Source organism: Haliotis cracherodii, unplaced genomic scaffold (assembly GCF_022045235.1).
Source record: "Haliotis cracherodii isolate W230 unplaced genomic scaffold, xgHalCrac1.p SCAF_18, whole genome shotgun sequence".
Classification (NCBI taxonomy): domain Eukaryota; kingdom Metazoa; phylum Mollusca; class Gastropoda; order Lepetellida; family Haliotidae; genus Haliotis; species Haliotis cracherodii.
The window spans coordinates 23,969,773-23,984,653 of record NW_027266273.1 but is presented as its reverse complement, the minus strand read 5'-3'; the positions used below and the strand labels follow the sequence as shown (position 1 = coordinate 23,984,653).

Below are 14,881 nucleotides of genomic sequence, written 5' to 3'. Positions count from 1 at the left end.
CATTAATGTAAACTGAAAAAAGAAAGAACTATCAAAAGAGAAAACAGCAAGCAGTACAACAAAAATTCCCCAAAATTGATATTTATGCTATATTAAATTTGGAGTGATTATTACCTCCAAAATAGAGGAGTTAAAAAACTGATGATCACTTTAAATTGTGTAACATAACAAATTATTAAATGAAGCGGCATAAAATCTTTCAGAAAATACGAAGTATGATGCCACCAATGAGTTGGTAGTATTGCAGCATCCAAGGTAGACTAACGCTTAGTCACTGAAAACATATAATATTTATAGAAACAAATAACTCCACTGAAATTGGAAAGGAGTCCAATTGAGATGAATGATTAGAACCTGAGGGAAATCTAGACTTGCTTCATTTAAGGCTTGTGCATCACAGTTAGGGCTGAGTGGAGCGGATAGTATGGTTCAGGGAGACAGACATCCAAGGATGCGAGCTTTGTGAACGTGCATAGTACCAAAAGCTCATCTCTTAAATTCAGCTGACTGATCGCGGCTGATTCACAATATTGTGTGGCGTCACAAAATATATGTCTGTCACTAGGTCACATCTACTTTTACGGAATACGCCGAAGTAACCCGAATGTCCTCGCCTTCTAAAAGCGCGACGAAATCCGCAGCTCGGCTACTGAAGGAGCGAGTGACAACGAAGTGATGAGGGAGTCGAAGGATAACGAGATGTTCTGAATGCGCTTACCGGAAGTCGGATACAAAAATGGCTGCAAACGAAGTGATGCAGTTGATTGAGGCAGAGCTTCCAGAGGGACGCCAGAGTTTACAGGACAGCCATGCCAACTTGGAAAGGGTTGCACAGTATTGCGAAGGAAACTACCTTCAGGTTGAGATAACTTTAATTGCTATTGCGTCCTAAATACAGACGACATCGTCCATGAACGCACCTGTCATTCAAAACATTGTTTTTCATAAACATCTCACATAGGCTAGATTATAATCGATGTCGTGTCTGTATCCTGGGTCGAGTGTGTTATACGATGCGTAAAATGGTCTGATTCTAATAAGTAAAGAGGAAAAAAAGAAAGAATGAATAAAAGAGAAAACACCAAGCAGAACAACAAAATTCCCAACAATTGCTTTTATATGCCGGCAAATGTCCGATCACTATTTTTATGTCTGGGACACTGACGACAGTGTTATGAAAAATATGGTGAAAATTTTCCTTGATGATAATAAACACAGAAATCGATTGTTTTGAGTATGAGTTGAGGTACCCCTACTGTTAAATGTGCTTTGGATGACCTGTTTATGAAGATACAGTATTATTGGGGTACAGAGCAGGGGGGCTGTCAAAGTGTCATATGTCATATCTCTCGAAATCAGACTCCAGTGATAAAATTGATTGCAACTACCTTATATTTAGCAAATTTAGGACATTGCTAGAAATGCAGTGGTGTGTAGTGAGTTGAAATAGTCTCATTGTGTCCACTTCCATTGTTTCAACTCTTTCCCAACGTCACCATGGTCATTCAGAGCTGTATTGACTCGCATACATACTTCTTAGCCCCTGGTATTATAAGTTAATGTGAGTTATCTATGTGATAAATCGCCAAAAACAATGAATAACGAAGCACTGTTTATTTCATGTTAAAACATTGTTCTATCATGTTCTATTAATACTCACAGCTTGATGACAAAAAAAATTGGACAACATTATTTTGGAGAGGGTAGGAGCCCCTCATGGTTTATTATTCCTGCAGTGTTTTATTTAAGAATTGACTTTCCCTTTGTATGAGTACATACAATGTTTGGCCCTCACACTTTGAAGGTTCATACTCCAATGAGCTCATAAAAAATTATGAGAATTGACTTTCACCTTGTATGAGTTCATTGGAGTTCATTTTACGAAATAAAATTGTGCATAGATATCAACCTACATCCTTTGAGGTAAAAATTAGTGATATAAAAAATTGTAAGAATTGACTTTCACCTTGTATATCACTAAGTTTTACCTCGAAGGATGTAGGTTGAGATCTATACACAATTTTATTTACTATCTAGTGTGACTAGATGGCCGTACAACAACTATCTGTTTCATGGAATAAGATAGTTGCTCAAAAAGGGAGGTGACAAGAGTGTATGTATGCTCAACTTGCTCCACAGAAAACTCTTGTAGTTTGTTTACAAGAAATATATTCAAATAATATCATCTTTGGATGAGAAAGTTGTGTAAAGAATGACCTCAGTAAGTCAGTCAGTAATACATTTACATCAAGTACAAGACGTCAATATGGCCGACACAATAAACTAGTGACAGGAAAGATTTCTAAAGTTGTTAATATAATGAACATGTGGCAGTTACATATGTTGATCATCATTGATCAGTTAGCCGATCAGTTAAAGGGTGTTTATAGAGATGTGTCCAATAGATACTAAGGTAAATTCATAGATTTCTGTAGACTGTCACTTGTCAGTCTAGACACGGATCGAGGCGATACTACGATAGTTTGAATGTGCATTTCTTTGTTTTGTTTGCTAATATGGATTGTAGCAAGGATATTTGTGAACACTCATGCAGTCAAACTCTCTGACATTTCTCAATTTATGCTAATACTCTGAGTTCAAGATTTTTTAAAGGGTCTAATTGATCAGAAACAACACTTCTGTATGTATTCCTGCCAGTGAAAGCCAGGGGTTACCCCAGGAATGTGGAAGTAGTGTTTACATCATTTCATGAATACTGTCTCATGATAAACATATGAACGTCAAATTTTGTCATTCATACACTTATGAGTGTCAATTTCACGGTCATGTGACCGAACCTCTCATCCAGTGGAAAAGCCATATATCATGTAAACTTCACATCTAAAAAATATTGTACAATAAACAAGTCCTCCTCATCGTTAATTTCTTATGACCATGGTTGCTTATAACACATCACTACATAACACATGGATACAATATGTGAAGCCCATTTCTGGTGTCCCCTCATATTGCTAACAGTGGCATTAAAACATACATGTTGACATTGTTGCATCAATGTGTTGTTACATCCTTAGTTTCAACATGTTCAACCAAATGTATCTTTGTTGTACCCAGCCATGCTGCTAACACTGAGCATTCTACATGTTTGTAGGCCAAGGACAAGCGCCATGCATTGGAAGAAACTAAAAATTATACAACACACTCTCTGGCCAGTGTGGCCTACCAGATCAACAGCCTGGCAACCAACTTCCTCAAGCTCCTCGACCTGCAGCAGAACCAACTGGCCGAGATGGAGTCCAGCGTCAACCATCTATCACAGGTAGTACATAGTCACTCAGTGTCAACCATCTTTCACAGGATTGATGCTCGTGATGCCAATCACTGGATTGTCTGGTCCAGACTCAATTATATACAGACTGCCATCATATACATGATATGGCTGGAATATTGTTGAGTGCAGCGTTAAACAACAAACAAACATCTCTCACAGGTACCACATAGTAACTGATTGTCAACCATCTCACAGGTACAATATAGTCTCTCAGTGTCAACCATCTCACAGGTACAATATAGTCTCTCAGTGTCAACCATCCCACAGCTACCATATAGTCTCTCAGTGTCAACCACCTCTCACAGGTACCATATAGTCTCTCGGTGTCAACCATCCCACAGGTACCATATAGTCTCTCGGTGTCAACCATCCCACAGGTACCATATAGTCTCTCGGTGTCAACCATCCCACAGGTACCATATAGTCTCTTGGTGTCAACCATCCCACAGGTACCATATAGTCTCTCGGTGTCAACCATCCCACAGGTACCATATAGTCTCTCAGTGTCAACCATCCCACAGATACCATATAGTCTCTCAGTGTCAACCACCTCTCACAGGTACCATATAGTCTCTCGGTGTCAACCATCCCACAGGTACCATATAGTATCTCAGTGTCAACCACCTCTCACAGGTACCATATAGTCTTTCGGTGTCAGCCATCCCACAGGTACCATATAGTCTCTCGGTGTCAACCATCCCACAGGTACCATATAGTCTCTCGGTGTCAACCATCCCACAGGTACCATATAGTCTCTCTGTGTCAACCATCCCACAGGTACCATATAGTCTCTCAGTGTCAACCACCTCTTACAGGTACCACATAGTCTCTCAGTGTCAACCACCTCTCACAGGTACCATATAGTCTCTCAGTGTCAACCATCCCACAGGTACCATATAGTATCTCAGTGTCAACCATCCCACAGGTACCATATAGTCTCTCGGTGTCAACCATCCCACAGGTACCATATAGTCTCTTGGTGTCAACCATCCCACAGGTACCATATAGTCTCTCTGTGTCAACCATCCCACAGGTACCATATAGTCTCTCAGTGTCAACCATCCCACAGGTACCATATAGTCTCTCAGTGTCAACCATCCCACAGGTACCATATAGTCTCTCGGTGTCAACCATCCCACAGGTACCATATAGTCTCTCGGTGTCAACCATCCCACAGGTACCATATAGTCTCTTGGTGTCAACCATCCCACAGGTACCATATATTCTCTCGGTGTCAACCATCCCACAGGTACCATATAGTCTCTCAGTGTCAACCATCCCACAGATACCATATAGTCTCTCAGTGTCAACCACCTCTCACAGGTACCATATAGTCTCTCGGTGTCAACCATCCCACAGGTACCATATAGTATCTCAGTGTCAACCACCTCTCACAGGTACCATATAGTCTTTCGGTGTCAGCCATCCCACAGGTACCATATAGTCTCTCGGTGTCAACCATCCCACAGGTACCATATAGTCTCTCGGTGTCAACCATCCCACAGGTACCATATAGTCTCTCTGTGTCAACCATCCCACAGGTACCATATAGTCTCTCAGTGTCAACCACCTCTTACAGGTACCACATAGTCTCTCAGTGTCAACCACCTCTCACAGGTACCATATAGTCTCTCAGTGTCAACCATCCCACAGGTACCATATAGTATCTCAGTGTCAACCATCCCACAGGTACCATATAGTCTCTCGGTGTCAACCATCCCACAGGTACCATATAGTCTCTCGGTGTCAACCATCCCACAGGTACCATATAGTCTCTCTGTGTCAACCATCCCACAGGTACCATATAGTCTCTCAGTGTCAACCACCTCTTACAGGTACCACATAGTCTCTCAGTGTCAACCACCTCTCACAGGTACCATATAGTCTCTCAGTGTCAACCATCCCACAGGTACCATATAGTATCTCAGTGTCAACCATCCCACAGGTACCATATAGTCTCTCGGTGTCAACCATCCCACAGGTACCATATAGTATCTCAGTGTCAACCACCTCTTACAGGTACCACATACTTTTTCAGAAGCTTAGTTTGTGTTGTGATGTTAAATGGTGTTATTATTTTCATTATCATTTCAGATTGTAAACATCCACAAGGAGAAAGTTGCAAGAAGAGAAATTGGTGTCTTGACAACAAACAGAAGTTCAACCCGCCCTCTAGGAGTGAAGAGTGGTATCGTATTCCCTGAGCAGGCTGAACGACCAATCAAGTATACTCGCAAACCCATTGACTACACAGTATTGGATGACATTGGCCACGGAGTTCGGGTAAAATCTACAAACATCATTATCAGTCATGCTCTTTGAATATGTTTTCCCCTCTTCACACCTCTTCAACATGCTTGGCAAGAATGGCTGTTATCAAACTACGAAGCACAATATCACATGGATAAAAAATATGGCAGAGTTCTTTACTGTCACTTAGATTTCAGCAGCACCCGTGAAGATCGGGGTTAGAATAGGTCTTCAGCAACCCATGCTTGTTGTAAGCGGCGACTATGCATGTCATAAGAGGTGACTAACGGAATGATGTGTTTAGGCTCGTTGACTTGCTCTATTGGTAGATGGATGTCATTGTATCCCAACTGTGTGGATTGATGCTCATTTTGTCAATCACTGGTTTGTCTGGTCCATACTCATACAGGTCGCTGTCATTTAGCTGGAATACTGAGAGTGTTGCATTGAACAACAAACAAAAAAAAAAAAAAGATTTCAGCAGACTGAATTCTGTAACTAAATTTCATGTCAGGATCTGAGAGGGATCATGGTTTGCCAAATTGACGGGATAGCAAATGTAATTTGAGTTCTTCACTCATATATATTTTAGTAATAACTGATTTCAGTGACTACCCAGAGTCATTTTCACCCCCGGTACAAATGACATCTTGACCTGGACTAAATTGAGTGGCAGATCATAGAGAAAATCTTAACAACAAACGGCTTTAGCATGTTTAGAATAAACAATGTTTCAGAGATGTTTTTGGTCCATTCAACAGGTGGAAGTAAAGTGTTACTATGGTTACTGACATTTTATAATGTTTCTTAATTATTTTCAGTTGCATTCGTCTGTTCCGCGGCCCAACCGTACACCATCCATCAGCAGCCAAGGCTCACAAGCACCGACGACGAAACCACCAACCCCACCCATCACAAGGTCTGGCTCCACAGCTAGCTCCAACTCAGGAACCCTTGGGCGGAGCCAAGGAGGCCATTATCGCTCCGTCGCACCCCCAGTGGCTCCACCGTCTGTGCCAGCCAATCAGCATCCACATTTTGGCCAAGTGATCCACCACCCTCCTCAACCAGGTCCCAGGGAGCGGTACGAGATGAACTATGCCCCCAGTGTCATGGGGACAGTGCACTCACCCCCGCTGGTTGGAATGGCACGACCCATTTCACAAAGACCTGGCCCCCCAGCATCTCCCAGTATGGTACGACCCACACAGCCACCACTGGCCTACCAAGATTCAGTTGGTATGTATATTTGTATGTATGTTCTATATGTTTGTATGTATTATGTATAGGTTCACTGACGAGTATATAACTGTACACAACTTGAGACTTGACAATGAAAGTCTTCATGAAGAATATTTGCTTTCCTCTTCAAAGTCCTTTTTTTTAAGAACTGGAAATGTTGGTTTTGCTTCTGTACTGAATACAAAAAGTCCTAAGCTGCATATTAATTTGTTTTGTGTAAGTTCAAATTTTGTGTTCATAGTAACCCATGAACGCTGCAGCAACAGTGAAATTTGAGTTGATGTCATCAACATTTCCTGTTGTAACCTGGCTCATATGGTGTCCTTGTTATAAGGTGCTCATACTGTCAACCACTGGTTTCCTTCATCCAGGCTAGATTAAACAGACCGCCTCTGTGGTCTTGTGGTAGAGCGTCCGCCCCGAGAGCGGAAGGTCCAGGGTTCAATCCCCGATCGCGTCATACCAAAAGACATTAAAAGATGGTACTTGTTGCTACCCTGTCTGGCGCTCGGCATTAAGGGGCTAAAACAAGGACTGGTTGGCTCGGATTCTGTATACAGTGTCTGAGTGGGGTATTCATGTTAAACTGTGGCATGGTATCTCAGTGAGCTAGCACCATAAATCGACATCAGTCAGGACTAGTGCAAGCAGCCACACAAACACACACGTACATGCACGTCGCTATATAAGTGCCATAATCTTGGACGCGACGTTAAACCCCATTTCACCCTACCTAGATTAAACATGTTAAACCTTGCGGCTGATAAAGCTGGGATATTGCATTCATTCACATGTTTATGTGAACACTTTGTCAGGGTTCGTCCAGTAACTTGTGTTGTTCATGATCTGTCTCTTGTTCCCTACAGCTCAGCTCCGATATGCCAGCCATGGCTGGAAAGGTGAGATACTCCCCCTCCTTCTCCCCCTCCCCCTCCCCCTCCCCCTCCTCCTCCATCCTGCATGGTCTCTCACCCTCTATCTTCTGTACCATAGACTATGGTAAGCGTAGACTAGGACATATATCTTGATGTGTATATGTAGCAGTATATTCAGCAGTAACATATCCAGCTTCCCAGGTTCCCCATGCTTGTTAGTAATAGACCATGGTCTTGGCCTGCAACCTGGTGGTCGTATGAGGCGAAGAAATGGATTGGGTGGTCATCATACCCCTATGTCATGGAGTGTTGCTCACAATATCGATCACTGGTTTGTCTGGTCCAGACTCCATGATTTACAGGCTGCCATCATATAGCTGGAATATTGCAAAGTGTGGTGTTAAACAAAAAAGTAACTAACAAATTCATTGCCTCAGTTTTCATGGTTTTGTGATTGTGTGCCATCTTAACCAAGTTGCATGAAAGATGAAACTGTCCTAAGTATTGTACTGGTGGAGAAGAATTTGTGTCAGTTTATTATATTATTATACTTTATTTGTAAAAAATGTGCTCATATTACGCTAACTTAAGCACAAAAGCAGAAACAACATGTTTAATGATGTATCCATGTCTGGAACCGATAAATATCTTTGCTTAGTCTTAGTATTGCCATTTGTGGGAATGATAGGTTCACATAGGTTCTGTGTCACCCAGGTAGGCGTTATCAGTGATAACCACCCGGAGTCATTGTAAGATGGTGGCAAAACAATGAAAGGTGCAGCCTTTGCCCTTTCTTCTACTGCACAATGTTTGGTGATGTGCCTCGGGCATTCATTCCATCTTGAGCACATCTGTGTGTTAGACTAGTAGTAGTAGTCCCACTGAATTTATCTAGGAACATTTCACAAAGTCATGTTAGCACACCGACACTTGCCACAGTGCTAACAATGCTTTTGTGAACATGGTGCCAGCCTTTGTCTCAGTAGAGATAGTTGCTTGTGCATATATTCACATAATGCAGTAGTCGCAATAGGAACTGCATGATTTGTGTACTGGATTCAGATTGTTTATAGTACTATCCTTGTATGATTTCTTTTTTCTTCATGACTTTGACATCACACACAAGAAAGTTATTAGGTGGTTGATCTTGGCAGTAGGATAACTTACTGAGATGTGGAAACAACACTGACGCTGTTTGATGTGCGCTGTCTGTGAAGGCCCTTGCACTCACACAATCACTCACTCACTCACAGGGCAAAAAGAACATGAATATCTGTAATAGAATAATCCATAGAAAAATTAGAAAATATGTAATTTTGTAGCCATATTGTTATTACTGGGGTGATTATCATTTTGTTTTAAGTAGAACCTGCCCCGTAAACATGACAGATTGTTACCATGACTTTCCATGATCTACATCTATCAGGTTCATTGAAACTTCACACTGGGGTCTCACGCTTGAGCCTCACACTGGGGTATCACACTGGGGTCACACGCTTGAGCCTCACACTGGGGTATCACACTGGGGTCTCACACTTGGGTCACACTTTGGTTTAACACTTTGGTGTTACTCTTGGGTCTCATGCTTGAGCCTCACACTTTGGTGTCACTCTTGGGCCGCACTCTTGGGTTTCACATTTGGGTCTCACACTGGGGTCTCACACTTGGGTCTCACACTTGGGTCTCACGCTTGAGCCTCACACTGGGGTCTCACACTTGGGTCACACTTTGGTTTAACACTTTGGTGTTACTTTTGGGTCTCACACTTGGGTCTCACGCTTGGGTTTCACGCTTGGGTCTCACACTGGGGTCTCACACTTGGGTCTCACACTTGGGTCTCACACTTGGGTCTCACACTTGGGTCACACTTGGGTTACACTTTGGTTTAACACATTGGTGTTACTCTTGGGTCTCACACTTGGGTCTCACGCTTAGGTTTCACATTTGGGTCTCACACTGGGGTCCCACACTTGGGTATCACACTTGAGCCTCACACTTGGGTCTCACACTGGGGTCACACTTTGGTTTAACACTTTGGTGTTACTCTTGGGTTTCACACTTGGGTCTCACACTTGGGCCTCATACTTGGTCCTCACACTGAGCTGTGAAGTTGCCTTGATGGTAGTGGGATGACTATGGTCTGCTGTGACCTGGCTGGTAGTACTCTGGTGTCGTCATTCCGTGAGACATCCTCCATTGTCCAGTGCATTATATCTCCGTTCCAGAATAACTACCCTGGACCCGCTAGCTTCCATAGCTTCTGTTGGGAAGTAATGTCCCCATCTCTCTTAGCTTGTCACAGATTTTCCCTCCATGTGAGTTTGAAGTCAACAACTTATCAAAATGAGTTTTCTCACTTGTCTGAATGAGAGTTCGGGAAAGATCTCCTCCGAATATGATGCAAGAGTTGCATCCCCTGTACAGGTTCTAGGGCTATTTTTAGTTTGTGTCATTCAAATCAGACCCAAAACAAAAGTTTGTTAGTGATTGGTCCTGGGTATTTACCAACACAGACTTGATGGGATAATACACTGCATAATGGGGGATGCCCCAGACAGACTGGACCCATGTTTACACTGTCAAACACAAGTTTGTCTGTGTCAAGTCAGATCTCCTACTGTGACTAGTTTGTGATCTGTGTCTGACTTTCATTCAGTTGAACATATTTAGCCAGCCAGACTTTGTCTGTTTTCAGGGTTTTGGTATATATAATACTACTTTTCCATTCCTTTTGCTTGTAGGTGTTGTGAATGTTGCATGGTTGTGTATATTACAGATCCCCCGCCTCCAGATGTCAACCGCTCGGTCGATGTCATGACAATACCAGGTTTGCATGCTTCTATTCTCATCCTCATCAACTGATGACTTTCTGTCTTCAAGTTACATGGATTTGTTTCCTTTACCGTTTAGCCTGGCATCATGTAGATTGATGTACACAGTTAGTATTGTTTGTAATTAGTGTGTCACTAAACATGTTTAGCCTAAAGATACAAGCACATGTTGCTTGGTAAGTGACAAGGTATCTGCAACAAGTAGAGAGCTTTTTGATTATTGCTTGTCATAAGCAGCAACCAAGATAGTTGGGGGTTCATACTTGGTGATGTGGTTTATTACGTGTCCTTGTACCTGGTCAGTGTGCGATACTGCTCATGATATCAACCACTGGTTTTCCTCCAAATAAAATCCATAATTATCTTATCCACTTTAAGCTTGATGTATTGGCCTTGAAATTTGATATATGTGACCTAGATATGAACTGTTTGATTGGCATCTTTAGAAGTGGGTAAGTATCGGTAAAGACAAGATATTTTTTTGGATGACAGCTTCTTTATTCTATTATGATGAGACGTTTCGGTATAGATCCCTATACTGTTATCAAGCAACTTTTGTTGACAGCAAAATCTTTACCTGAGGCTTCCAAACCTGGTTCTCAGGCACCACCTGCATCATCAGAAAGTCTGCAGCACATTTCGTTTTTGTTTCCATATAAATAGATCCAATCAATATAGCTCGAAGTTACTTCCCTTTACATGAGTTTCTATGCTTGTTTATGTTGGGAGGCCCTATCCCAGGTTGATGGTACACAACCTTTTATTATACCCCCGACAAAATGTTGGGGGTATATAGTTATACCAAGGTTCTGTCCGTCCTAAAACTTTGTCCGCGCGATTTCTCTTAAACTATTCAGGGGATTCATCTCAAACTTAGTACATATAATCTGTGTCATATGGAGGGGTGCAGTCAAAAGAAAAAAATTGTTTTTATTTATTTTCCATTTTTTGATGAATTTTTCAAACCCTAACGTCCGTCTGAAGACTTTGTCTGCGCGATTTCTCTTAAACTATTCAGTGGATTCATCTTAAACTTAGTATATATGTGGCATATCGAGGGGTGCAGTCAATAGAAAAATAATTTTTTTTATTAATTTTCCATTTTTTTATTAATTTTTCAAACCCACACCCTATTCTAGCAATTTAATTTTGTAACTACTGACACACTAGGAAGGTCGGGGGTATTAGTGAGCCACGCTCACTTTTGCACTTGTTTGGTTACATACTAGTTTGAACAAGCAAAATATTGCCCACACTATATTTTCAAAAGTCATTCTCTGAGAACCAATTCATTTATTTTTATTAGCCTAAATGTCACAAAATAATAGAATAAGAAGTTGTCATCCATAAAATATCTTGTTGTACTTTGACCTAAGTATGAACATGATAAATAGACAGTCGTTTTATGAAATAGGCATTTATCTAAGACTAAGTGCCCTGGGACAAGAATAGTTGTTTTGTTGTTCAAAATTGATATTTCCATATGTTCTTATGTTCTTAATCAAGGGTACATGTACTTTAACACTATATTTTAACATGGCATTGTAAGTCTAAGCAATACAGCCTGTTCCTCATTACTGATCATGATATCAGTGACAAACAAGTCACCTTTACAGCCTAACATTTGCTAAAATCATATTGACATTTTAATCCCAATCAAGGAATTTCTTTTTTCACATTTGCTGCATACAGGGCGCTGACTTTCATCCTCTGAGTATGTTTAGATAAACCCCTGATAAATCACATTTGAGCTTACTGACATTTTTTACATAAAGTAGACACCTGTACACTTAGTCTTTGATCATGTCTGCCACCAGTGATGTATGTAACCTACTATTTCAGCATCCCCACCTCTACCCCCTCCCCCAGAGCATGCTCGACCTGGCCCTGGTCCCCCTAAGTTTGAATACGGAGGGTCGGCCCCTCCCCCACCCCACAACTTCAGCGACGACTATGAGGAGCATCCGCGACAGCAGAACCACCAGCACAAGGAGGAGGATCCCTACGCCGCCACGGGGCCGCAGTTCACCGCTCAGCCAGCCTGGGTGCCCAAGGAGTACCAGGAGAAAGGTTGGTCACACTCCACGTCACACCAGTATATGCAAGTATAACTGGCATTGAGATTCTGGGGAAAGGTGGGTCACCCTCCACATCACAGCAGTTTAAGCAAGTATAACTGGCATAGAGATTCTGGTGTAAGATGGGACACACTCCACGTCACACCAGTATCAGCAAGTATAACTGGCATAGAGATTCTGGTGTAAGGTGGGTCACACTCCACGTCACACCAGTTTCAGCAAGTATAACTGGCATAGAGATTCCGGGGTAAGGTGGGTAGAGGATGACCCAGGGAGAGTGGCCTGTTTAACACTCCAGCTGTTGGCCCAGAGTTGTGTACCGTTATGGGGGTGACCAATTCAACACACCAGCTGTTGGCCCAGAGTTAGCGTGGGGGTGGTCGGGTAGCCTAGTGGTTAAAGCGTTCGCTTGTCACGCTGAAGACCAGGGTTCTATTCCCAACATGGGTTCAATGTGTGAAGCCCATTTCTAGTGTCCTCCGCTGTGATATTGCTGGAATATTGCTAAAAGCGGCGTAAAACCATGCTCACTCACAGTTAGTGTGCAGTTCTGGGCGTGGCCCAGGTGTCCCAGGTAGATGTACCGTCAGTGTTGCACCTTGCCACATTATTCTTTGTGGATGCAATTTACTTCATAACTTTCTGGGAAGTGAACTATTGTTGTTTTATGCCGCAGTCAACAAAGTTCCCGCTATGTCATGGCGACCCGTGTATAATAGAGTTTGGGCCATGCAACCTTCGACATCATAGAGTAGTCATGATGACACACAGTCAGACTCAGAAATTAGTTTTGTTTTACAACTGGTCCAGAGGATGTATAATCTGATGTCACTGACCCTCAGATTTTGTAGCTAAGCCTGCTTGAACAAGATGTTTACAGTGTTTACATTTTGTCACTTTCATTCTCTACCAATTCGTAGCAAAATTAAGTCGTTGAGAACAGGTTAAGAATAATAACCCCTGGTCATGAGGCCTACTATCATTGGATTCTTGCTTGCCCACAACACAGGTTAGGTGTCGCAGGCTAGCAGACTAGCGTGAACTTCAAAGGCTGCACAATAAGCCAGGTCACAGTACCACTGGAACAAAGTCTCCTGTCAACTGTCTTGACCTATTCTGTCCCGGAATGGGAAGTACACTGAGAAGACACAGTGTTAGAAATTGTAGTCCTTAAGTAACTGCCCAATAGTTAAGGTAGACATTTGCCATTTTTAAGGGTTTTGCTATGTTATCATAAGGAATAGTGGACTATATTATTTATCGCTGAGACATACACATTAACGTGGCAATGGAATGTTTCAGTGGTGGCAATATTTGACTATGATGCTGACAAGGGCGACGAGCTGACATTTTCTGAGAATGCAGTCATCTATGTGATAAAGAAGAATGACGATGGCTGGTGGGAGGGTGTGATGGATGGCACCACGGGGCTGTTCCCCTCGAACTACGTGGAACCCTGCATCTGACCTGTCTAGCGCCACAACCACACAGACAACCAGCAGGGGAATCTCACCTTTATGTTCTGTAACATTCTCACCCAGTTGTTTTGTCCAAGGTGTAGAGGCTAACCATTTGTTGGAACGCACATATTTATGTAATAACTACTTAAGATTATAGACACCTTAACAGCGTTAGTTGAAAGCTGAGACGCTCAACTTCAGTTTCACCCTCTTGATATTAGACAAAAGGCCATTTTTATGGTCAGTAATTTGTTCATACTCTTAACTTGATTAGTACGAAGGGTAGCTAGCTCCCTGTTGTGGCTGTCTTCCAGGTATTTGACATGACAAGTATTACACTGAATATTTCAGTCCTTACCATGAAGTTTATTACGCATTTCACCAATACATATTTAATCATAATTAAATTTGGAATCAAGTGTTACTTTCAGAATATATTGCTTTAAAAGGGTATACATGCTTTTAATGCTTTTTATGTTCAGAAATGTGTTTTGTTATTTTCTGAGACTTTTTAGTCACAATTTATGTTTGTATTGATTTATATCTGTCAGCTTTTGTCAGTTGCATTTCATCTTGTCTTATAATAGAAATTGTTGTATGGTTATTTTATGTTTATTTTTACAATCACAAGTCAGTTTTATTGCAATATTCAAGATAATCCGATGGATATTGGTGTCATTGTTACATTAGATTGTCATTTCACTTAAATCAAAATTATGCTCAATATCAACATGTGTTATCGGCATTGTGTTGGTCGTGGTGATTGTAGTTGCCTTCAGCATGGGCCCCCTCCTCCTCCCATACACCTGTGCATCTCCCCAGGACATATACACAACAATAAAAGTTGAGGCGT

The 14,881-nt window shown here is 41.9% G+C and overlaps 1 protein-coding gene across 2 annotated transcripts; it reads left to right on the top strand.

The window, feature by feature from the left end:
* Positions 1 to 736: 736 nt before the first annotated feature.
* Positions 737 to 14,433, top strand: LOC139465915 (abl interactor 2-like). 2 transcript variants are annotated; one of them, XM_071247914.1, is made up of 8 exons: positions 737 to 859; positions 3,113 to 3,280; positions 5,387 to 5,575; positions 6,364 to 6,781; positions 7,651 to 7,683; positions 10,436 to 10,486; positions 12,333 to 12,560; positions 13,871 to 14,433. In XM_071247914.1, exons 1-8 carry the CDS (start codon positions 737 to 739, stop codon positions 14,032 to 14,034), a joined length of 1,374 nt encoding a protein of 457 aa, XP_071104015.1. In that variant the 3' UTR covers positions 14,035 to 14,433. The 2 variants fall into 2 exon arrangements, with proteins under 2 accessions (XP_071104015.1, XP_071104016.1); XM_071247915.1 differs by lacking the exon at positions 10,436 to 10,486.
* Positions 14,434 to 14,881: the final 448 nt, after the last annotated feature.

Excerpts from the sequence above, each read along its gene's own strand:
- LOC139465915 (XM_071247914.1), top strand. The coding sequence starts at position 737 with ATGGCTGCAAACGAAGTGATGCAGTTGATTGAGGCAGAGCTTCCAGAG. Across the intron at positions 3,281-5,386 it reads GCGTCAACCATCTATCACAG|ATTGTAAACATCCACAAGGA; the intron begins GTAGTACATAGT and ends TTATCATTTCAG. Across the intron at positions 10,487-12,332 it reads CGATGTCATGACAATACCAG|CATCCCCACCTCTACCCCCT; the intron begins GTTTGCATGCTT and ends CTACTATTTCAG.